A 24,175-nucleotide genomic window follows, 5' to 3' on the forward strand; every position below is an offset into this window, starting at 1 on the left:
CACTATGGACTCAAGTTTGGGTTTGAATCCCACTTCTCCCATTGATGAGTAGCATAACCTTGGGCTCTATGAATCAGCTTATTCCCTGTAAAATGAATGTCATCGTAATACACAGACACGGAAGCATTTAATCAACATGTTGTTTGTTTTCATTAATAGATGCAAAGAAAAGAACCCAAGAGAAATCAGGATTGGTTGGGTCTTAATCCCAAACTTTAGTATAATCTGTCTTTTTCTTCTCAACCCTCATCATTTCACAGAGCTAACTGAGATTTAGGCAGGCAATCTTAGCTTTGCACTATGATTCCAGTTCGTATCTTCTTTTATTTGTTTTTGTTAAATATGTAATACTTACGGTAGGTACTTATAATATAAACCCACCACTCAACTTCAAACTAGGACCCTGGCATTGCCTTTGAAGCCCCGTGTGCCTCTTCACCCTAATCCCACTCACTCCCTGTAACCATTCTACTGGAATTTACATTTATTGTACCCTCCCTTGGTTTGACCATATATATATATATGTCTTAAATTATATATTAGTTAGTTTTATATGCCTTTAACCTTAACATAATTGGAATCACGCTGTATGATCTTCTTTAACTTGTCTTCATTGCTTAAATTATTTTTGTTATTTATCCATACTAATGCAATTGTAGATCAGTCATTTTCATTGTTGGATAATACTTCACTGCATGAATATGCCATACTAATTTATTCATTCTCTTGTTGATGGGAAATTGGGTTATTTCCAGAATTGTTTTATTTTCTATTAAAAATGGTTCTTCAACAACAATTTTGCACATAACCTTGGTGTACATGGCATATTCTTCATGTCAATTATGTTCCCCATGCTGTGTCATAGGGATGAGTGTTGTTGCACCTACTTATATTTTTATCAGCAGTGTATAGGAGTTCCTAATTTTCTTTAAGGTTGAAATTATCCATTCTCTCTTTTTTAATCTAGTAATTAATTAATTTCTACTTTTCCTGTGCTGTATAGATAAAGACTGAGTTGTTTACCATGGTATGTTGTCCTCCAAGTGCTGTGGAAACCATGTTTTGTGACCTCATTCCTTTTATAAGTATCAGGTACGACTTGGTGCCCTTGATTTCCATGTCTGCACTGACCTCTCGGGAAGCCGGATACACCTGCAGTGTGGGTGTGGCAGCCTGGAACATCATGACCATCACGCCACCCACCGCATGGGGCAAAATATCCAGTCTGGAAAAGCAGACTCTTCATTTTTATCATGTCAGACTAAATACAGTAAAAAGAAGAAAGACAAGTGGCTGTAAAAAGAAAAAGCAGAAGTGTAACTCTTGCCCCTGGTCTTTCTCTCTGGGGAATAAGAAGTTGTCAGCCCAGGTGCTGAGCAGAGTTGGTGGTTGAGAGAAAAATCAAGTGGCTGATGGGGTGTACTTTACAATGATTTAGAAGCAACAAGCTGATTATCTTCATCCTATTCAGTGAAGCTTGGTTTTCCTGATCCTTAGTGATGTGCCGTCAGCATCCTACACTACCAGCTTCCGTTAGGAACTACGGGAAGAGAAGGAGCGGTCTAGAGCTCCTTCAGTGTTCACTGCAAGGAAATTGAGCTGCTTGTTTGCAGAAAATAAATGATTGCACGTGGCGAGCACTCGCATTTTTCTCATGAAAATTGTCTATCTTCTTGCTAGTCTGGCCAATGCAGTGGTTTGGCCAAGCAGAAGGGCCCCGCCTTTCAATAGCTCTGAGGGTTCAGCTCCTGAACGTCTGGTCGAACTAGAAGTTCAGAGGCTGTACATGAATGTGGATAGTCAAGATTTATCTGGAGAGGCCCAGAACCTCTGTCCAGGAGGGAAGAACTCCATCTACGGCTTCCACCTCTGCCATTGCAGCTGCCCCTCTCCTTTCCTTCCTCCTTCCCTCTCACCATCCTCTTCCTCTGTCTCCTGTCTCTTCCCCCTCTATCTCGGGTCTGTAAAGGAGAAGTAGCTGGGAGCCTACTGCTTTGTCCTTTCTGTGTGTTCTTTAGACCCAGGAGAGGACTGGTCACCTGGATAAACGGGGGAAATGTGCACCTACTTACTCACACAGGTGAACAGGGCATACTTGCTGGCTACAGGGATTGTGTCCAGGTATAACAGATATGGCTTCTCTCCTTTGCTTCCTCCTTGACCCTAAACTGCTTTCTGCTCTCTAAAGGACAGATCAGAACTTTTCAAAATATATCAAAGGAACAGCCAAGTCTCCCAGAAGGGACGTGGACCTCTCTAGACGGGTCAGCCCTGCAGGCATGCGCCCCTCCTCCTGTTCCTAGCCCCTGTCCCCCCCTGCCACCCCCTTGCTTGGGAACGTCTACTGCTGCCCTGTCTGCCTGTCACTGGGTCTGGTGAGGGGACTAAGGCAGTGAGGAGAGTGGCACCCTGCTTTTCGGAGGGCTTTCAAATGACCTGATGTCAGAATTATATTGTTGGGAGATTGTTAGATTTGTTCCCAGCTGACTGTTGGGTGTATCCTGGTTTTATTTGAAAGCATCTGGCTGTCAGCATAACTCCTGATTCCACCTGATAAGGAGGACACACGTCTTGTGACGGAGATCCTCTCCCCGTTCCCAGCTTTCTGCCTTGCCCAGATAATTCCCGTCCCATTTTAGACAGATCTTCAAGAAAAGAAAAATCTAATTTTCTGAGTAGACTGTTACCTGAGTACACTGTGTTACTGCCAACACTGATATTTACTTTAAAAAATATATGGGAGGTGGATGGGGCTAGCAGAACAATATAAAAATGCCATTTTCATATCATGGTTCTTCAAGTGGAAAAGTTTACCCATGACTTTATGCAAATGAGCATAAAGTTCCAAAGAAACCTTCAGAAGAATTGATTATTCTGCTTTTTTTTTTTTTTTTTTTTTTTTTGAGCCTAGGAAGCTGCTGGGGGCAGCATGACACCTGTGAAAACCAGACTAGATGTGTTTGAGACAACAGGAAGTAGTGACCAGCCAGAGCTTGCAGAGCTTGCCCTGACCTGGTTACAAATCTGGTTATAAAAGAAAGCAGCTGGAAAGAAATTTGCATGTCCAATAGGTTTCACTATTAAAGTTTACACAATGTGGAGTAGTCAGCCAAGCTGGCAGGCTACCCAGGTCACATGATTACGTAGAGACATGAAACTTGATTATGTGTTCGAGCAAGTTTTACTTCTCCCTGGTGCAAGGGTGTTTGCCAGCAGCCTGCACTCTCAGAAGTCAGACTCCAGTGACTGGGGCCCCTGAGATCAAACGTTTACCATGCTACTCTCTAAGAGGTCCAGAGGCTGCTGACGTTACCACTGGACGTGACCACTGGACGGTTATTTGTGGCTTTTATCATTAACAGAAAGAATGGACAAGCTTAACAAAATTACTGTCCCTGCCAGTCAAAAGTTGAGGTAAGATTTTCCCCATCCAATACTTCTTCTTTTCCTTCTCCTTCTTCTTCTGCTTTTTTTCCCTGATGATCTTACTGCATCTCAGAAAAACTGAAATCCTGGAATACTTTGCTGGTTTTAAGGCAGGAGTGGCGACTGCTTTAGTGAAGTGGATAGAATTTTTAAAGAAGTATGTAGGAACAAGCAGACTTATTCTAGCTGTGATTTTGCCAGTGATAAAATGTAAAGCTCTGGAGAGAAAATGAAAAGAAATGCCAGCGGTTTAGATTCTGCAAAAGGTCAGCCTTCAATCTGAATACAGCAAGCTTTTGCTGAGGAAAAGTCTAATCTAAGCCTCAACAATTTCATTGTGAATTGCTGTGCAATGTTAAGGATTGTTATAATCATTTGTATTCATTACATTGCTGCTACCTCCTACTTATTTTGTGGGCCTATTTTTGTGGGTTTGGGGGAGATTCAATCTGTTTTTCTTGTGTCCTCATGTCAGTGTAATAATTATCTATGAAAATTCACTTAGAAAGAATAAACCAGAAATGACCAAGGGCAAGAATCAAGAAACGTCTTTGATCTATGGGAAAGATAACTTCCTAAATTTTGATTTTGAAAGTCTTTTTTAAATTTCATTGTAAGAGCACCATGGGTTTTTTGGTGACAGAAACTTTTAAATGTTCAATGACTATTTTATTTATTTTAGAAAGAGAGGAAGAGAGAGAGAGAGAGACAGAGACAGAGATAGGAATTTCAATCTGTTCCTGTATGTGCCCTGACTGGGGATCAAACCAGCAACCTCTGTGCTTCCAGAGGATGCTCTAACCAACTGAGCCATTTGGCCAGGGCTCTCAATGACTATTTTATATTCCAACTACACCCTGAACTTCAATTTTTTACGGGTACGGTGACATGTGTAGCACGTATGTTATCACAAATACCAAGGAGCTAGAGAACTAGAGCTTTTGAGACCAAAGTTAAGAGAAGTTAGTCTGGGATTAACAGAAGGACAGCCCTTTACAGGTAGAATGTGAGTCTTCTACCTGGTCGGAGCTCGCTAAGTGACAGCTGGAAATGGACTGCTGATCTGGACACAGTAGGCAGCATTGCCCAAGGTCAGCCATTTTGAGAGCATGTTGTTGAGTGTTTCTGTGTGATCTGCACGGATGGGGGACAAGGAGGTACCTCAGTCTAACCCTTGGTCTCAAGTTTTCACACTCTCTTAGGAGGGGGGCAGGTAAAACAATGGAAGCAGTAAGTGACTAAATGAATATAAGAAAGGAATTAGAGCAACTGGAGAAGGTTTCAGGGAGAAGATGCAGGCTTCAAGAGTTAGGCTTTGAAAATATCTTCTATTCAGTTGGTTGCCTCTTTGTTGGCGGTCTCTTTGGCTGTGCAGAAGCTTTTTAGTTTGATACACAGATCACATATCATAGACTTGTATACACTTGAAACCTATATCAACAAATGTCACCCAGTAAATTTAATTTAAAAAATTTAAAAAGAAAATAAAAAGAGTGAGGCTTTGAGAGGTAAGTGAGATAAAAGTAGAGGAAAAGTATTGTGTGCTGGGAGGGAGGAAATACAGAAGCTGACACTTGGGGCTGGACTTGGGGCTGGTCCATTTGTGGGATGATGAGAGTTTTCTGTCCTGCAGAGACTACAGAGTAGGGCCTGTGGGACCAGAAGTTCCTGATAAAGTAGGATGCGTGGGCTGGGGCCAGATTACAAGGAACTGTGAAGGCTCCAACCACGGAGTTGGAGAATGCGCTACACTGTTAGAGATGTCACGTCAGCAAGCATATAGGAGGTTGTCAAGACGGACTGGAGGGGTAGGAAAACTGGAAGCAGGAATGCCCAATATGTGGGGGAAATTAAATAACCCACGCATCTAGCGTTATAGGCCTAGATCTGGGGCTCAGCAGTAAGAAGGAAAGGTGAAGGAGAGGTAGGAAGACATGCCAAAGAAACTAACAAGGAATGCAGAGCAGGGCTTCCCTCGTGTGAGCAGGAGGATTGTAAAGGTCCTGACTTTTCAGAGATATTCCATAACCTAAGCTACACTAGGTCTTAAAACCTCTTTCAGAAACTTCAGTTGGGAATTTAAATAAACAAAAAGAGTAGGACTTAAATCACTTGATGACCCCTCCCTCTGAAATAAAGTCCAGCTTGAGCACGGAGCAGTCGACAGGCAATATACAAACATAGATTATGGGGTAGAAAACCAAAATTACACTGTGGGTAATCATACACTACACTCATCTGCTTACGCAGAAATAACTTTTTTTTTTTCCACTTGGCTACTCAGTTGTCTTTACAGAATTGACCTGTTTTAGTAAAATGTGCACCGTCAACATGGAACTTTTCAAAGAAAGGACATTGTAAGCACAATGGACTTGAAGCACCATCTTAATTTTTTTTTTCTGTAGTTAAGTAGGATAGTGAGAAATAAGTAAATGAAATACTTGATCCCCATGGTTTATATCCTCTGTCCTGACTGGTTAACACCAATTCAAAAAGTTGCCTAACTGTGCAATTATTTGGCACCAGATGACAATATGAGTGAAGAGCTGTGTTACATTATTAAGTTTATCAAAGTTTATATGAGACTTTGTTTAAATTCTTAGCTACAAAAATAGAAAGATAGTGAGTGTCTATGAAGGATGGCTGAAAGGGATGCCCCTGATCTTGGGGGTATACTCCCAAAAACTAGAGGCAGAAGGATTAACAGGAAGGGAGGAAAAGCAGAATCAGCCAAGGAAAGGAAGGCAGGCAGGATTGGAAGGAAACAAGGGATTCTCAAAATGAAAGAGAAAAAGAAGCTCCCAGATGAACACCTTTGGAGAGAAATATTCACCCTGAGACTGCTGCTGCGGAAGGACTGAGGAAGGCAAGGTGGCTAAGTCACATATGACCCCAGAAATGCATAGACACAGGTTTTCTTAGTTTCTCCCACTGACACACTATGTAAAGTAGTTTTCTCGGTTAGTAGGAATTCAGAAACTCTCAGGATCTTTCAGTGAATTTTTATCAATGATTTTTCCTGAATTTTATAAGATAATTATATCATCAGAAACCCAGCGAAGACCTGGGTTCTCAATCTTTTCACCGTGAACATTCTCATGACCATAAAAAGGTTAAAATTCTAGATAAACATTTCAAAACTTCCAATCTTGATCACATTGACTATATTCTTTTCAAGTTAATGGAACTAACTTTAAAAGGAAATTTTATAGCCCTGGCTGGGTAGCTCAGTTGGCTGGAGTGTCATCCAGTCATGCTGAGGTTGTGGGTTCCAACCCCCCCATCAGGGCGCAGGCAAGAGTCAACCAGTGATAGCATGAATGGGTGGGACAAAGAATTGATATTTCATTCTTTGTCTGTCTCTCTCCCTCTCTCTCTCTAAATCAATAAAATTTTAAAGAGTTTTTAAGAAAAAGAAATTTTATATTTTTATATTTTTTATAACCTCTCAGAGACTCATCACCTATGCTTGCATATTTTTCTTTCTTGTAGCTCCCCAAAACACATATTCGCTTATTTTTACAAATGCAAAGGGTTTTTGACCTGAGTATGGTTAAGCCAAGTCTCCCCAATCTTTATTTTATTAATTAAAGAGTGTGGTATTTTTCAGTCACACTAACATATGTGTAACTTTAGGAACATTTATTTAATCTCCTTGGTCCTAGTTTCTGTTCTTCAGCTGGTAAGACAGAGAAAATAACAGTATCAATCTCATAGGGCTGTTGAAAGGATTAAATAAATTATTTTGTGAATACTGACACATACTGATCCTGGCACATAGTAATTATTGGATTTAAAAATGGGAGTTACTATTATCAATATTAGTATTCTTATTAATTCCATAAGTGTGCAATTGACTTTCTGAAAATAAACATGGGACTTTACATTGATCCTTGTTAAGTTTCATGTTAGTTTCAGTTCTTCCTTCTGGCTATTTTTGGTTATTTTACCTGTTGATTCTGACACCTGTGGCATTAATCTTTGCATGGACTGTAGATGTGACAAGCATCCTTTCTCTGCCTTAATCTAAGTAGATAATAAAACTGTTGATCATAACAGAGCCCTGTCGTAGGTATCTGGGTCTTAATGTTAGGACTTTCACTTGAAGATCTTATTTAACAGATTCTTGGGTATGATTTCTTGGGTTCTGGAATTCTCAATTGGAGTTTCCAGTTATTTGACTTAGCAATTTCAATTCTTCAGAAACAATTTCACCTTCTTTTCACCTTTCTGCCACTAGCGCTCTTTCTGGTCTTCCTTGTTTCTCTCAACAGGCTCATCATCAGTCCGAAGTCTGATTCATCCCTCCCTCTGCACCTCACTACCTACCACACCCTGTAATCTTTCTTTTACGATGTTTCCATATATATACTGTATGCCCTGTCTTTCCTCTTCTACCACAACTCCTGGATAGAATCTCATCTCCCCTATGTCCACCATCTAAGAAATGAGAAGTTTGGACAGACAATTCCTAAAGTTCCTCTCAACTCTGATGCTGAGTGATCCTCAAGGCAGGGAGACCATACTTAACCATATGTTAACACTATTATTTTATCCCATGACCCTCAGGAAATATTTTATGATTTAATTATCTATGTGTTTGAGGCAAAGTTTCCAAAATATTTTCAAACATTTTTCTTATTATTTTGAAAGCTGCTCATCTCTGAACACTTGGGTCAGAGAATGATTCTAGACAGAATCCAGATGACTTATCTAGAAGGTAGCTCTGATGTATCTACAAGGACAATGCAACTGGAGCTCAAAAGGGCTGGACTCCAATCGCCAGTTGCTAGCTATGGGTCCTGAGAAAGTGTCAGGTCTGAGTTCGGAGGCAAGGGACACAAGGCTGAGAGGGGCCAGGAGCTAAAGAAGATGCGAGGAGCCATAGATGATAAGACACGCTTTATTGAGTGGCAGCAACAACAGCAATACGGAGCAGCAGCAGCAGCAGCCATCCCAGGCAGCAAGCAGGCGCTGACCCCGCATTTAGGCTTTTATGGCTAATCAGACAATAGTGGCCCTTAGCCAATAACCGTGTCCTTGATTACACAAGATACTTACATTAAGTCAGTGCTCAAGGTCCTGTGTCTTTGGTTACATCAGGCGTTATGGCTACACAGCCAAAAAACAAGTGAGCATGCAAGCCTAACTATTTTCCCAACAGAAGGTCACTCAACTTCTCTATGCCTCAGTTTCTCCAACTGTCAAATAATAGTAGAGATGCTTTCCTCACAGGCTTGTTGTGAATACCAAGTAAGATAACATAGGTTGAAGTGCATTGAATAATATTTGTCCGTGGTCACTATAGCAAGTAAGTACAAAGTTAATAACACTACTTCAACCCACCCATCATGAGTAACTTCTTGCTGTCTTACTTCCTACTCTTGGTAATAGATCCAATGCCCTTTAAAAGTGGCAAGCAGAACAGGAAACTGTCCAGGGGATCATGGTGGATAGAGCAACTCTTGAATACACGTGTCTGGGGCATCTCTCCTCTAGTTCTTTCTAAGCTTCGGTTGCAGACCAGTGCTGATGTGGGAGGGTGTAAAGCAGGGGTCCTCAAACTTTTTATACAGGGGGCTAGTTCACTGTCCCTCAGACCGTTGGAGGGCCGGACTATAAAAAACAACTATGAACAAATCCCTATGCACACTGCACATATCTTATTTTAAAGTAAAAAAACAAAACAGGAACAAATCCAATATTTAAAATAAAGAACAAGTAAATTTAAATCAACAAACTGACCAGTATTTCAATGGGAACTATGCTCCTCTCACTGACCACCAATGAAAGAGGTGCCCCTTCCGGAAGTGCGGCGGGGGCCGGATAAATGGCCTCAGGGGGCCGCATGTGGCCCGCGGGCCATAGTTTGGGGACCCCTGGTGTAAAGGAAGCCCAGTATCTAATGGTAGAGATAAGATAGGCTTTCCAGGGAGTATGGCTTTCCATTCCCTTCATACTACATTGTCTGAGAATCTGCTCAGCTGGGCCATTTTGTGTCACATTGATGGATGGAATACTCAGGCAAAGCCTCTTTGCCCTTGTGGACAAACTACATGATTAGAAATTTGCTTAGTATGTGTGGATTTCAGGATCATCAGCCGAGAAAATTTAGAACACTCTTTCTCACCCACGGCTGCACCAGCAAAACCCTAAACCAGAGTCCACCTATTCATGGCACGCCCTCTCCTGAATCCAATGATCACCTAGGTGCCATGTCTGAACAACTTCTTCCTTTTCATGCAACCGGTCTCCTAATGGGCTATGACACAGTTCATTAAGTTTCCAAAAACTGAGCCACAATTACCTTCCAGCCCTGCCTCCTGGATCACTGGATTGGAGGAGACTGGGCCGGTACCAAGTGCTTCAGGCACACACTTACAGACAATCTCTTTCTTTTTCCCCCACAGGTGACTAACCTCTTCTGTTCTGTGCACAATTTATTAGTTTCGTTCATTTTCAAAGAGAATCTAGCTATTGCCCTTGTGCAATGACATCAAGGACTCTAGGCTTGTTAAAGAATATAGTTAAGAAAAATAAATGAGAGGAAAAAAATGACAGCTGTTATAGGGAAATCAAAACACTGGATGGCTTTCTTTGGCTTTTTAATAAACCCCAGAGAAATATCCTTCCCCTGCGGTCCCCGAAGACATAGCTGCATCATTTAGACCAGTGGTTCTCTACCAGGGACAATTTTGCCCTGGAGGGAACACTTGATTGATACAGTTGGGGGTGGGGTGTTATAGATGCCAGAGGTGCTTCTAAACATCCTACTTGTGCAAAGAAATCCTCACAGCAAAGGACTGTCTGGCCCAAAATGTCAATAGCGCTACTGTTGAAAAACTCAGATTCAGACCAAGAAGTACATATTCATTTATATGTGTTTATAGTGATAATATGTATTTAAAGTTTAGAATATAATATATATAACTTTATTTTTTTTAATTTTTTTTTACTTTTTTTATTAATTTTTAGAGAGGCGAGAGAATGAGAGAGAGAGAGAGAGAGAGAGAAGGGGAAGGGAGGAGCAGGAAGCATTAACTCCCATATGCGCCTTGACCAGGCAAGCCCAGGGTTTTGAACCGGCGACCTCAGCATTTCCAGGTTGACGCTTTATCCACTGCACCACTACAGGTCAGGCCTATATATAACTTTTTAAATGATGTGACCTTTACTCACTGGACTGGTTTTCCTCTGTCTGGGATGGTTTGAGTAAGGGGTTGCCAAGGGAAGGGGCTAAAATAGTACATTAGTCTGTATTTCAATGAGTTGTTTGTTTTTTTTGTGTGTGTGTCCAACAAAACTAGATTCCATAAACTACATACACCACTGAGATATGTTTCTCTCTCCTGGGTAGAGAAATGGGAGCAGAAAACTTTTCCAGACATAAAGTCATCTTGGAATAGTGTCTTTCTACCTCTGTAAGTGGACTTGGCGAACCTTAAGGGGAAACCTTTAAAGTTGGGATAAAAAAGCAAATTAAGTGATAACATAGCTATTAAGAAGTCCAAGGGCTGCCTGACCAGGCGGTGGTGCAGTGGATAGAGCTTCGGACTTGGGTGCAGAGGACCTAGGTTCGAGACCCCGAGGTCGCCAGCTTGAGCGCTGGCTCATCTGGTTTGAGCAAAGCTCACCAGCTTGAACCCAAGGTCGCTGGCTCGAGCAAGGGGTTACTCAGTCTGCTGAAGGCCTGCAGTCAAGGCACATATGAGAAAGCAATCAATGAACAACTAAAATGACGCAACAAAAAACTGATTGATGCTTCTCATCTCTCTTTGTTCCTGTCTGTCTGTCCCTATCTATCACTCTCTCTGATTCTCTGTCTCTGTAAAAAAAAAAAAAAAAGAAAAAGAAGAAGAAGTCCAAGAGTTTATGTATCTGACCCAATGGCCAAATTCTGGACAGAGGTGGATATGCTGTTCTTGTCCTGAAGCAGCTCGTGTTGCCCTGAGGTCCATGGGCAGACACCACCTAATAAAAGACAAATTAAAGGGTGGAGGCGAGATGACACGTGTTTGTCCATCCATTAATGTCTTCTTAGTCACATATAAAGATTCTGCGGCTCTGCTATGAAGCACGGATTTGGAATAACTCTTCCATCAGCTGGGATAGTGTCTGTTGCGGAATGCACGCTTTCTTGCCTTGACCAGTGATGTATATTTTGTGAAACTGATAGATGGGTTTTGAGGGTGCAACTTAAAAAAGAGCTTATCCCAGTTCTATTATAGAGCAATCTCCTCCCACATCACCCCCTATCCCCTCGCCCCATGACTTTTTAAATTGGTATTGATCTTATCCTGATGTCAGAAAACAGTTTGCCTGATCCTCCTTTGCCATTGGGAATGCTGAGAGGGTATATATGTGAGGGATCCAGGCTGGCACAGGCTGCTTTCTGACATAAGTCAGATGCTCAAGGCTCCTGGCTGATCCTAGATTCTGCCTCAAAGGTAAAGGGTCTGCAGTGCTCTTGCCAACTAGGAAAATGGCCTTGCCAAGGAAAATTTCAGGTCCATATATAGACAGCTGAAGCCTGTCTGCTCCCAAAGAGCTCCTCCCACAGACCCCTGCTCTCCTGGTCTGACCCACCTTCTCTTACCTGTCCTGCCTCACCTCCTACCTGTCCTGCCTCACCTCCTTTCTAAAAGGACCAGCTACACCTGCAGGCTTATTTGTAACTCGGATGTTACAACCCATTTTATGTTCTATGTCAGGGGTCGGGAAACTTTTTGGCTGAGAGAGCCATGAACGCCACATATTTTAAAATGTAATTCCATGAGAGCCATACAACGACCCGTGTACTTTACGCATTATCCAATAAAAATTGGTGTTGTCCCGGAGGACAGCTGTGATTGGCTCCAGCCACCTGCAACCGTGAACATAAGCAGTAGGAAATAAATGGATTGTAATACATGAGAATGTTTTATATTTTTAACGTTATTACTTTTTTCATTAAAGATTTGTTTGCGAACCAGATGCAGCCATCAAAAGAGCCACATCTGGCTCGCGAGCCATAGGTGCCCGACCCCTGTTCTATGTCCTCAAACAACATTTTCCCTCAGTCTAGCGTGGTTGTTTCAGTGCTCATTTCAAAAGCAAGGCAAGGAAGCCAGCTTCGGGGGCATGCTATGCCTCCTTGGTGTGTCATGCTTCCCCATTAGCTGCTTTCCTGAGAAGGGAACTTATAACCCCGGAGTATCCCTCCTCCCCCAGGCTAGCTGAGGCCCCAGCCCGATCCCATCAGGATCTCATCATTTCCCACAGCGTGGGAAACACACATAGAGGCCAGTGAGCATCCCAGGAGTGCGGCCAGGCACTCACACATGCCCCATGCTCCCAGAGCTCCACACTTGGTTGGATGCTCTGCTATCGCAGTCTTGAAATTCGGAATAATTTTCAACAAGGTCCCCTGCATTTTCATAGTATACTGGGCCCTAGAAATTATGTAGTCAAGGCTAGAACAGGTTCCACGAGCCACGTGGTTGAGTCTGATCCCCCTGCAATGTGTAGGGACACACACGTCAGTGGAGAAGCCCCACCCAGCTCATAGAGTTTTACCTGCTGAGGGCTGAGAGGTTATCTCTTCTCAGGTCAGAGAGCCAAGGTCCAGGCAGGTGAAGCTGCCTGTTCAAGCTCACACCAGCAGAAGCCGTTTTAGGACTGCACCTCAAAGTTTGCCTGCCAGGACGGGTAGGCCACGCCCTCTTTGGTTTTCCCCTTGGTTATTTACTGGCCAATAAGACATTCCAGCTTAGTCTGTGTTCTAAATTTTTCCTCAACTTTTCAATTAAAAGGCAATAAATGTACTAGTCAGAATCCCCAGCGAAGCCCTACAGGACCACGCTGTCCGTATTTCAGGCTTCTACATGTTTCCGAGCCCAAACTTGGACTCTCTGCTTATGCAGATGTGTTCTGTAGCCCACTGATACACATTTTTTTTTTCTTTTCCTTTTTTTTGTATTTTTTCTGAAGCTGGAAACGGGGAGAGACAGTCAGATAGACTCCTGCATGCGCCCGACCGGGATCCACCCGGCACGCCCACCAGGGGCGACGCTCTGCCCACCAGGGGGCGATGCTCTGCCCCTCCGGGGCGTCGCTCTGCCGCGACCAGAGCCACTCTAGCGCCTGGGGCAGAGGCCAAGGAGCCATCCCCAGCGCCCGGGCCATCTTTGCTCCAGTGGAGCCTTGGCTGCGGGGGGGGGGGTAGGGAAGAGAGACAGAGAGGAAGGAGGGGGGGGTGGAGAAGCAAATGGGCGCTTCTCCTATGTGCCCTGGCCGGGAATCGAACCCGGGTCCCCCGCATGCCAGGCCGACGCTCTACCGCTGAGCCAACCGGCCAGGGCCTGATACACATTTTTAAGGAATGGTCTCACTGATCAATACTAAATTTAAGCCTCTTCTAGGTACCTTATTATGTTGAGACTAAGCACCTCTGCGGTTGCCTTCTCTTTCTTACCTCTTCTTTCTAAAAACATTTTAAAATTGAACTTATTGGGGTGACACTGGTTCACAAGACTGTGCAGGTTTCCGGTGTCAACTCAGTAAAACGTCGTCTGCACACTGCACCGTGCATTCGTCGTCCCAAGGAAAGTCTCTTTTCGCCCCCATCTCACCCCCTTTGCCCACCTCCACCTGCCCTCTCCCCCCTTTCCTTCCGGATAACACCACACTGCTGTCTGTATCTATGTGTTACATATATATGTTGGGTTTTGTTTTTGTTTTTGTTTTTGCTTAATCCTTTCACCTTCTTTCATCCAGTCCCCACTCTGGTAGCTGTCTGATCAGTGATTCACTACTTCATTCATTCATCCCTCATTCCTTCCTTTCTTCAGTCAAGAGCCATTTACTGAGCATTTATTTGCTCTGGCACTGATCTGGCCACTGCCCTTGAGGAATGCAAGGTCCATCTGGGCTTGGATACTTGCCCTGCATTTACTAGCTTATGGTCTTTGAAAAGGTTTCTTAATCTTTTTTAGCCTCAGCTTTATCAACTGAAAAATGGGAATGGTAATATCCACCAGAATAAGGTGTTGTAATGGTCACCGTGGAGAGAAAGTGCTCAGTGAATATCCCCAGCTGCAAAGACATTTAATCAAGTCCCAATAAAGAATTTTTGGGAAAGCGATCTCATGAATGCAGTATTTCAAAATTGCACTAAGCTGCATAAGAATGGGCTTTAGGCCTGGAATACTTTCTTACCAAGAGATAGGGGGTACATACAGGCTGTGTCGGGCTTATCGCCTGGTTTGGGAATCTCCCAGTATCCAGAAGTCTTCCTGTTCCTTCATTCAGCTTAAGCATGTGTGCCAGTGACCCTCAAGCATATGACTACCTTTCAGGTCAGGATCCTGCTGGTGCAAGAAAGAGGGGCGCCTGCAGGCCGGGGAGCCGCAGACAGCGGGGCTGGGGTTAGCCACAGGGACCACTGCACACTGCCGAAGCTGATTCTGCTTCATCTGTTCTCTATGTGAGTAAGGCATTGTTCCATCCAAATAATAAAATAAAGAATGCTCCCACAACAGTTCATGTAATCTGAAGATGAATGACAATTATCAAGACCAGAGTCTCATGTGTAGACTGAGTGTGCAGGATCAATATGGTAGAATTTAAGAAGTGCTTCAGAGGTGTTTATCCTACACTGAAAGGAATATGAACTTTGGAATCAGGCAGACCTAAGTTTGGATACTTGCCCTGCCCTTACTAGCTCATGCTCTCTGAAAAGGTCACATAATCTTTTTTAGTCTCAGAATGATCAACTGGAAAAATGGAAATGATAACGAATACACACCGTAATAGAGTGTTGTAACAGTCACTGTGTTGACTAGAGAGAAAGAACTCAGTAAATGTCCCCCAAGACTCCAGGAGGAAATTTGCTGATGCCCCAAATTGTGTCATTAGAGAGGCGTCCACATGGGAGAAGGCAGTGTCTCCTGTTGATTCTTGGTTCAAAATTAAGCACTAACTGTAATATGCTCAGGCACTGAGTCACTATCTGTCACTAACACCCAGGCAGGAATCATTGATCTCAGCCAGCTCAGACCAGGGGACAGAGAGCTGTGCTCCTCTGTCTCCCACACACAGACGTGGCTCAATCAACAGCTGTTAGTTGAAAGAATGGAACATTGTTCAGGAAAGTGGTGATAAGAAAGAAGGAAAGGTCAGCAGAGGGAGCCACACCTAAGAAAAGGAATTCCCAGGGGAAGGTCATGACTAGGGGTGCCTGGACTAGAGGACCCCTGAATAGAGTTGAATTCAAAATTCGAAGAAATATCTTCCCATGTTTAATTCATTGTTGTTGTTTACTGATAACTTGACCTGATTCAAGTGCAAAAAAGTGGCAGAAGGGAGAATAATCTTTCAAGTATACAGCGTATTAATGTCCATATTCAATACTGAACAGGAAGGAAGCAGTCATTTTATTTTCGTGCAAATATACTGGAGAATCAAATACAAGCGTGAGGAATAATACACTTCCAAAAATGAAGATGGAAAATGTAATACTAAATCATTGGAAAACTGAACCTTCTACATATATGTGATCGTTTTGCTTTTTAAATGGTCTCTATAGCCTGTTTAGGGTCTAAGTTCTCTTTTTATAAAGAAAGACTTTTGATTTCATACCGTCTCCATGTTCAAAGATCAGCACATTTGCCAAATCAATCCCAGATGAATTTTGAAGACAACCTCTATTTTTAATATAAATTTATATTTATTGATTAATTTTAGAGTGTGCGAGAGAGATATTTGTTGTTACACTTATTTATGCATTCATTGGTTGATTCTTGTATGTGCCTAAACCCAGATTGAACCCACAACCTTGCTGTATTAGGATCACTCTCTAACCAACTACGTTATCCGGCCAAGGCTGAAGACAACCCCTTAACATAATTAAAACAAAAGATATTCACGTAAATACCTCAAAAGTTAACTGGAAAAAAATTTTGCTTCAAAATTGCTAAAGACTGGTTTATGTGTATGAGGGCTTCCTTGGGGTGAAGTGTCCTGTAACAGCACAGTGGCGTTGTGACTGCTAAATGCCCCCGAGTTGTACACTTTGAAATGGTGAATTTTATGTTATGTGCATTTTACCACAAAAAAAAAGATAATAAAATTATTTTCTATATTTACCGTAAAATAATATAGTTGGGGAACCCATGACCATATTCCTTTTTGACCAATTAGATATTGTTTAGAAGTTTTTATACATATATTATTGATGAACATTTCTGAACAGATTTTAAGAATTACAATGCTTCTCTCCACTTCAATCCCTAAAATCCTATTTCCCAATATCCTTTTACTCAGAGTCCAGTGAAAATGAGCTTAGTTGAGTCAATATTTTTCCTTTTATATTTTTCTTCTTTTCCAAGTGAGAGCAAGGGAGATAGACATACTCCCATGTGGGCCCGGACTGGAATCCACCCAGTGATCCCAGTCTGGGGATGCTGCTCTGCCCATTTGGGGCCAATGCTCATAACTAATTTTAGCACCTGAGGTAGAGGCTCCATGGAACCATCCTCAGTGCCTGGGGTCGATGTGCTTGAACCAATCGAGCCATGGAGGCAGGAGGAGAAGAGAAAAAGAGATGAGAGAGAGAGAAGGGGGAGGGAGAGAGGAAGAGAAGCAGATGGTCACTTCTCCTGTGTGCTCTGACTAGGAATCAAACTCAGGAATCCACACGCCATGCCTGCGCTCTACTACTGAACCAACCAGCCAGGGCAATGTTTTTCAACATATGGGAAATATAGTACCATTCCTCAAATAGCATTCCATACTCTACACTCCCTGAAAATACTTTAGCTGTGCAAATGGATGCCCAGATGAGTGGATGACAATTTTATAATATACCATGTAGAACCAGCTAAGACTCATTTTTCTTCCTTAGGGTTATTTTTTAAAGAACATGCTCAGTCTTAAAACACATTCGTTTTTAGAAGTACATAGGATTACATTTTCAGAATTTTCTGTTATTAGAATTATTTGTCACTTGTTATTACAAATTTGAGAATCATCAGTTTCATATGATAATGTGTCCCCTTTTCCCAAGCCCCTTCCTGCTGTGTGAGCGAGTAAGAGCAAGAACCAGAAAGGTTTTCTCAAAGGGAGGAGGAAAGAAAGTGCCCCAGCCCCTCAAGACCCAAGGCTCTTGACCATAAAATCAGGGATGGGTGAAGCCATGACAATTTCTGCCATGTCAAGTGGCTAATCTTCTAAGAAAATTTTAAAGTAAATATAGCATAGTTTCCTTGTCATCAGTCTCACAGTGGCATGTCCCAAGCCTAACTGCCTCTAATAAGGTAAAGTGTGCCATGAATTTTTTTTTTAAGGATTCAGGGTTTTAGTAGGATTATCCCTACTCATAATTGTGCCAAGTCAGCTCAGTTCCTGTCTACTTATAACCCAGATCAGCAGTTCTGACATGCCAAAGACTACCACAGAATATTTGCAAATCACAGTAGAGGGAAAGAAAGAAATGGTAGAATGTCTGGGAAAACCTGCAAACTACTTTCTCTAGTGAATAGGTGGTTAGTAAGACAACCCAGGCCGTGAGATGCTCACGTGTCAAGTGCACGACTTGCTGTCACTCCAGGATAGGTAGGTGGTCTTGGTGACTAGTGTGCCAAGAAAAGAAACACAGGGCCCTGGCCGGTTCGCTCAGCGGTAGAGCGTCGGCCTGGCGTGCGGGGGACCCTGGTTCGATTCCCGGCCGAGGCACATAGGAGAGGCGCCCATTTGCTTCTCCACACCCCCCCTCCTTCCTCTCTGTCTCTCTCTTCCCCTCCCGCAGCCAAGGCTCCATTGGAGCAAAGATGGCCTGGGCACTGGGGATGGCTCCTTGGCCTTTGCCTGGGGCGCTAGAGTGGCTCTGGTCGCGGCGGAGCGACGCCCCAGAGGGGCAGAGCATCGCCCCCTGGTGGGCAGAGCGTAGCCCCTGGTGGGCATGCCGGGTGGATCCCGGGCGCATGCGGGAGTCTGTCCTACTGTCTCTCCCCATTTCCAGCTTCAGAAAAAAAAAAAAAGAAAGAAAGAAAAGACACACAGGGCTTTGGTGCTCAGGTCTCCTGCCAGATGAGTTCAGCCACTCCATTTCTGAGCATGTCCTGGACGCCAGAGAGCCCATGCCACATTCCTATCTGCCACCTGCATGTCATAACTTCTCTCTCCCTTCTTTTGCCATCTGTCCTTTCTCTTCTTTCTCTGCCCCTCCCTAAAAATGACAACAGGCCTCTAAGATTCCATGCTTTCCTCCAGCAACAAACTTGACCTTGGGGACCAGGAGCAGGGCAGTGGTGGGGCATGTGTGTTTCCAGTAGAAACTACTTGGCCAGTTAAGGGTCTGGATACCTTCTGCAGGGTCAGAGAATAGGTGCCCGAAGAGGCACATGGTGAAGCTGGTCACCTGCCCTAGTGAGGGGCCAAGTTGAAACAAGTTAGCAGGTGACACCCAGGTGCGGCTGAGAGCACAGGTTCTGGGGTTAGAACGTACCGTTTTGCATCCCATCTCTGTTGTTTGCTAGCTGAAAGACTTGGGGAAAGTCAACTTCCCAGAGCAAAATTTTTTCATCGCCCTGGCTGGTTGGCTCAGCAGTAGAGCGTCGGCCTGGCATGCCGGGGACCTGGGTTCGATTCCCGGCCAGGGCACATAGGAGAAGCGCCCATTTGCTTCTCCACCCCACCCCCTCCTTCCTCTCTGTCTCTCTCTTCCCCTCCCACAGCCAAGGCTCCATTGGAGCAAAGATGGCCCGGGCGCTGGGGATGGCTCCTTGGCCTCTGCCCCAGGCACTAGAGTGGCTCTGGTTGCGGCAGAGCGACACCCCGGAGGGGCAGAGCATCGCCCCCTGGTGGGTGGAGCGTCGCCCCTGGTGGGCGTGCCGGGTGGATCCCGGTCGGGCGCATGCGGGAGTCTGTCTGACTGTCTCTCCCCGTTTCCAGCTTCAGAAAAATACAAAAAAAAAAAAATTTTTTTTTTCATCTATAGAACTGGGATAATCACAGCACTGTGAATACGCAGGGTGTATGTTGAATGAACACACTCCTGAACTGTAAAAATAGCTAAGACTATTTTTCTGAAGCTGGAAACGGGGAGACACACCCTTGCCATGGAAAAGCTGATCCCAGACTCCAGCCATGTGTGGAAAGGGAAAAAACAGGGTGTGATGGAAAAAGCTGGGGGAGTCCTCAGCTAGTTCATCTTGGGGCAGTGACAAAATTTCCCTGCAGTGTGATTTCCTTCTTCACAAAAGGAAGTTGACCCAGGATATTCCTTAAGTCTGTTGCACTGCTAAATTTCTCTGACTGCCTTAATGACAGGCAATATCAGGAGTCAGGATTTCAAAGAAGACAAGCACCTTGACCTCCGGGCTTCCGTACCTGCATCTGTGAATGGCATTGGGGGTGCTAACTCAGCTTTGGGAGGTTTTCTCTGGTTATCATACCATGGCAGGAGCTATCAAAACTTCTGTGCCAGCTCCCCTGTGGACGCACTGCTACTTAATCTGCACAACTAAATATAACATCAATAAAGCCACAAGGAGGCCATGCTGGAGGAAGTGGGGAATGAGGAAGCTGGACCAGAGCCAGAGGGGGCTATGACATGGGCCAAGGAGGAAAGCTGGTGAAGGGACAAGTTCTGCTGCATGCAACTAACAGCCTAGTCGCTAAAAAGTGGCATTCTTTTTCAAAATGACAGATAGTAGCTGTAGCATCCACCGGGTATGAGAACAAACGAAGGAGACTTTCAGGAGTTAAGATGTTACTTTATTGGCCAGTTTAACCTGCGCAGGGGCGAACTCCCAAGATGTTCGGAGACACCGTGCCCACAAGGAGCTGCAAATGGAAGCCGCACTTGGAGCTTACAGCCAGGCCCTTATATATCCTAAGTGAGCAAGTATAGTACAGAAGCAGATGTGGCAGTTTAGCTATTGGCTAGGGAGGTCACATGCAGCATAGCAACAGGGGCAGGCATAGCAACAGGGGCCGGTTTTAGCTTAGTGGCAAATTTCAAACCTAAACTTCTGATAAGGGTCTCTGACCTTCTTTGTTCCCAGCCTCACAGGAGCCATATCAGCACTTAACTGTTCCTTCAATAGTTACACTCTTTGCAGCACTCCCTGTTCCTTCAATAGTTACACTCTTTGGCAGCCCCAGTACTCCCTGAATCTAACAGTAGCCAGAGACTTCAGCTTTGGACAGAACTTAGCCAAAAGGAAACTATTTTGTGTGAAACACCCAGTCTCTGTCTATCTCTGTCCTCTGGTTCCACATAGGTCAGAAGGTTGCGTCATGCCACGTGGTGGCTAAGGGACCTCTTTCTTGCATTACCAGAGGGTGGATTTGCATTAAGGTTAGCTCTGGGTCCCACATGTGCCTTGCTCAGTGTGCTTTCATTGAATACCGAGGGAAGGAATAATGCAAATATATGTCCTGTGTAAAACAAATAATAACATTAGACTTTATGGGGGAGCCCCAAAATCAGTAAATCAAGATAAATAATAGAAAAAAAAAGAGATAAATAATATTTAGTATAATATTTTTAATCAAAATTAATACAAAAGAAATCCCTGATGAACAAAATATTGACATTTTAAATGAAGACAGGACCATTATTGCTACTATATTTTGCCCCAGATCCCAATATGGCGGGCACAGCACTGAGTCCCGGAAAGGTTCTCTTTAAGAGCTGTTGGCCTCGCAGCCATCAACTCTTCCTTCTGCCGAGACAAGTGCTGAGAAGACACCCGTAATATTATCCCAGTGCTTTTGGCATCCCACTGCCATGGCTTGGGCCCTTATACTGATCTCCCATCCAGCAGTGTCCCCGTGGCCAGGCCTCCCCCCTCCTCCATTCTGTCCCCTAACCAGGACACAACTCTGAACAAAGGTCTCTAAGGGCTTCGCCATTGCCGGCAAACCCTGTTTCCTGGGCCTGACACGGCCCTTGACTCCTCGCACCCCAAGCTTAATTTTTAACAATACCTCTCCCTCCAACACCCCCAATTTTTGCCACTCAGCTTCTCACTAGATCCCAACATCCCAGACAACTTCACCTCTGAGCCTTTGCACTGCTGTTCCGCTTCCAGGCTGCTGTTCCTCATGCTTTTGACTCATGAATTTCTATTTTGCATGAGGATTCAGCTCCCAAGTCTTTTCATCTTAAAAGCTTAAGTCTGTCACCCTCTTCTCAAGTCCTCCCAGCTCTCTGATCTTCCCCCTTCCCAGCAAAGAATTATGAGTAGTTTTCACTTGTTACCTCTCTATATCATGAATTTTTAAAAATTAGCTTGTATAACTTTCATAAACTAAATAAACAAGATGTTTTTAGCTGAGAACCCAGAAAACCAGTGTAAGATAGAAAACACAAAAAAATGTCGCTGAGTGACGATGGGACTTGCGCCGGGTGCGCAGCCAGGAAGCAGCAGAGATTGGAATCTGCGCTTCATTGCAGTGCCCTTTCCTGAGGGGACCCCCTTAGGAAATGATCAGGAAGGGGGAAGGAATGACATGAGCTGGGCCTCCGGCTGGGGAGACAGAATGGGAATAATTGAGGGTTTATAGCAGGGGGTTAGTTACGTCTCGCAGGGTCTTCAAACTTTTTATAAAAACCGCCCACTTTTGCAGTGCTGGTCAACCTGGTCCCTACCGCGCAACCAAACAGCGCTGTGATTGGCCCACCATGAAAGCTGGATCGCCCACTAGTGGGCGGTAGGGACCAGGTTGACCAGCACTGCAAAAGTGGGCGGTTTTTATAAAAAGTTTGACGACCCCTCTACAGTGTTTGATTGGGTCCAGATTGTGAGGGTCTTTGAATGTCATGCTAATGAGTTTGTAGTTTATCCTGCAAGAAACATCAAAGACTACTCACAAGCAGAATGACATAATGAAAGGGACGGTTTAAGAAAATAAATTTGGGGAAGGGGAGAGACTGAAGGTAGGGAGATAAAATGAGAGGCCACTGGCATAGTGAATTGTCCATGAGGCCACAATGGCTGCTGCTGAAGGAATGGACAGGAGGGGACAGAGACAAGGAAGATTCATATAAAGAGGAATTCACTAGTGGGAGATTAAAAGTCAAAGAAAGGCCCTGGCTGGTTGGCTCAGCGGTAGAGCGTCGGCCTGGCGTGCGGGGCACCCGGGTTCGATTCCCGGCCAGGGCACATAGGAGAAGCGCCCATTTGCTTCTCCACCTCCCCCCTTCCTCTCTGTCTCTCTCTTCCCCTCTGGCCCGGGCGCTGGGGATGGCTCCTTGGCCTCTGCCCCAGGCGCTAGAGTGGCTCTGGTCGCGGCAGAGCGACGCCCCGGATGGGCAGAGCATCGCCCCCTGGTGGGCAGAGCGTTGCCCCTGGTGGGCGTGCCGGGTGGATCCCGGTCAGGCGCATGCGGGAGTCTGTCTGACTGTCTCTCCCCGTTTCCAGCTTCAGAAAAATACAAAAATAAATAAATAAATAAAATAAATAAAAGTCAAAGAAAAATAAGAAATTCCAAGTCTGAAGATCCAAGACACCAGATTACAAGCTCCATTTTTTTTCCCTATCAGACATTTACATTTTTCTGTAACAGGAGGATGGTGGGACAGTGAACTCCACCTGGGCCGCAAGGTGCCGAGAAAACAGCTGCCCTTGGATATTTTTGGCCAACTCATCAAAAAACAATCCAAGCAGTATTTTATAATACCTTTCCAACATTTTTATTGAATACAGGAGATAATTTAAAAGATGGTGTCATCTGCAAGAAGTATAGTTTTAAAAGTTTAGTTAAATATTAAAATTTAATAACAAAAATAAAATGTACTATAAAAATGATGAGCAGCATCTTAAAAAGAAAGCTAGAGTCAATAGTATGAGGTCATGCAAACGTTCGAAAAAGGAGGAAGTCAGCTAAAGCATCAGCAGATCTAGTGATGATCAATACATTTTAAAAACCCATTCATAGCACATAGTACTTAAGAGACTAGATGTTTTCTTTGCCTCGATATACACTAAAGAAAATATTAGAGAGATTTCCACTCCAATTTGATCTTACAAACAGGTAAGTTGGAGATACCGAGCCTGTTGTGAGAAGATGTTCTAAGGGTACCAGCCACGCAGATGGAGACTCACAGGCAGTCACCGGTCAGTTCTAGCAGTTTAGGATGAAACCGACAAAAAGTCAGGCTTGATTTGGTAGACACTGGGGAGCTGCTGGCGGCTTTTAAAGAGGAAGTGCCCTACTGAAAACTAGGTTTTAAAGACATCAGCCGAAGAGGGCCCTGACAAACCTGCAGAGCGTGGACCAGAGAGGCACACGGCCAGGCACAGCGTTTTCCTGGTGTGAAGGGACAGGTGTTGCCTGAATCTTAGCAGCGAGAGGAGGGCCAACCCTACAGATACGAAAAGGATGAAACTCCCAAACTGGACCTGAGGTTGAGATGTGGGGATGAAAAAGAAGGAAGGAGATCTCTGCTCTTCTTGTTTGCAGAGTTGCTTTCATCCGAGACCTTCTTTAATCTATCCCTAAATCCTGATGAAACAGGGGTTTTCGTACTGTAATAACTGAGTATGGTGCCAGATGGGTGCTGGAACTCCCGGGAGAACGGTCTGTAAAGTGTGTGACTGTCTAACCACTCAGCTGTGCATCCGAAACTAATACAGAACAATACTGAATGGAAAAAGAAAAAAGAACTGTGCCCCAAATAATCATAACTTTAAGGCTTTTGTTTTAAATATAGAAACAAAAAATAAACAGGGATTTTTCTCTGATTAACATTAAAGACAGT

The 24,175-nt window shown here is 44.1% G+C and overlaps 1 protein-coding gene across 1 annotated transcript in view; it reads left to right on the forward strand.

Annotated features, from left to right (window-relative positions):
* The first annotated feature begins 3,160 nt into the window (after positions 1-3,160).
* BLNK (B cell linker) overlaps positions 3,161-24,175 on the forward strand; it is a 97,755-nt gene continuing 76,740 nt past the window's right edge. The window contains exon 1 of the mRNA XM_066354935.1: positions 3,161-3,414. Coding sequence (XP_066211032.1) covers positions 3,368-3,414 — 47 coding nt within the window. The 5' untranslated portion in view covers positions 3,161-3,367. The remainder of the gene's footprint in view (positions 3,415-24,175) is intronic.

Source organism: Saccopteryx leptura, chromosome 13, assembly GCF_036850995.1.
Source record: "Saccopteryx leptura isolate mSacLep1 chromosome 13, mSacLep1_pri_phased_curated, whole genome shotgun sequence".
Lineage (NCBI taxonomy): Eukaryota > Metazoa > Chordata > Mammalia > Chiroptera > Emballonuridae > Saccopteryx > Saccopteryx leptura.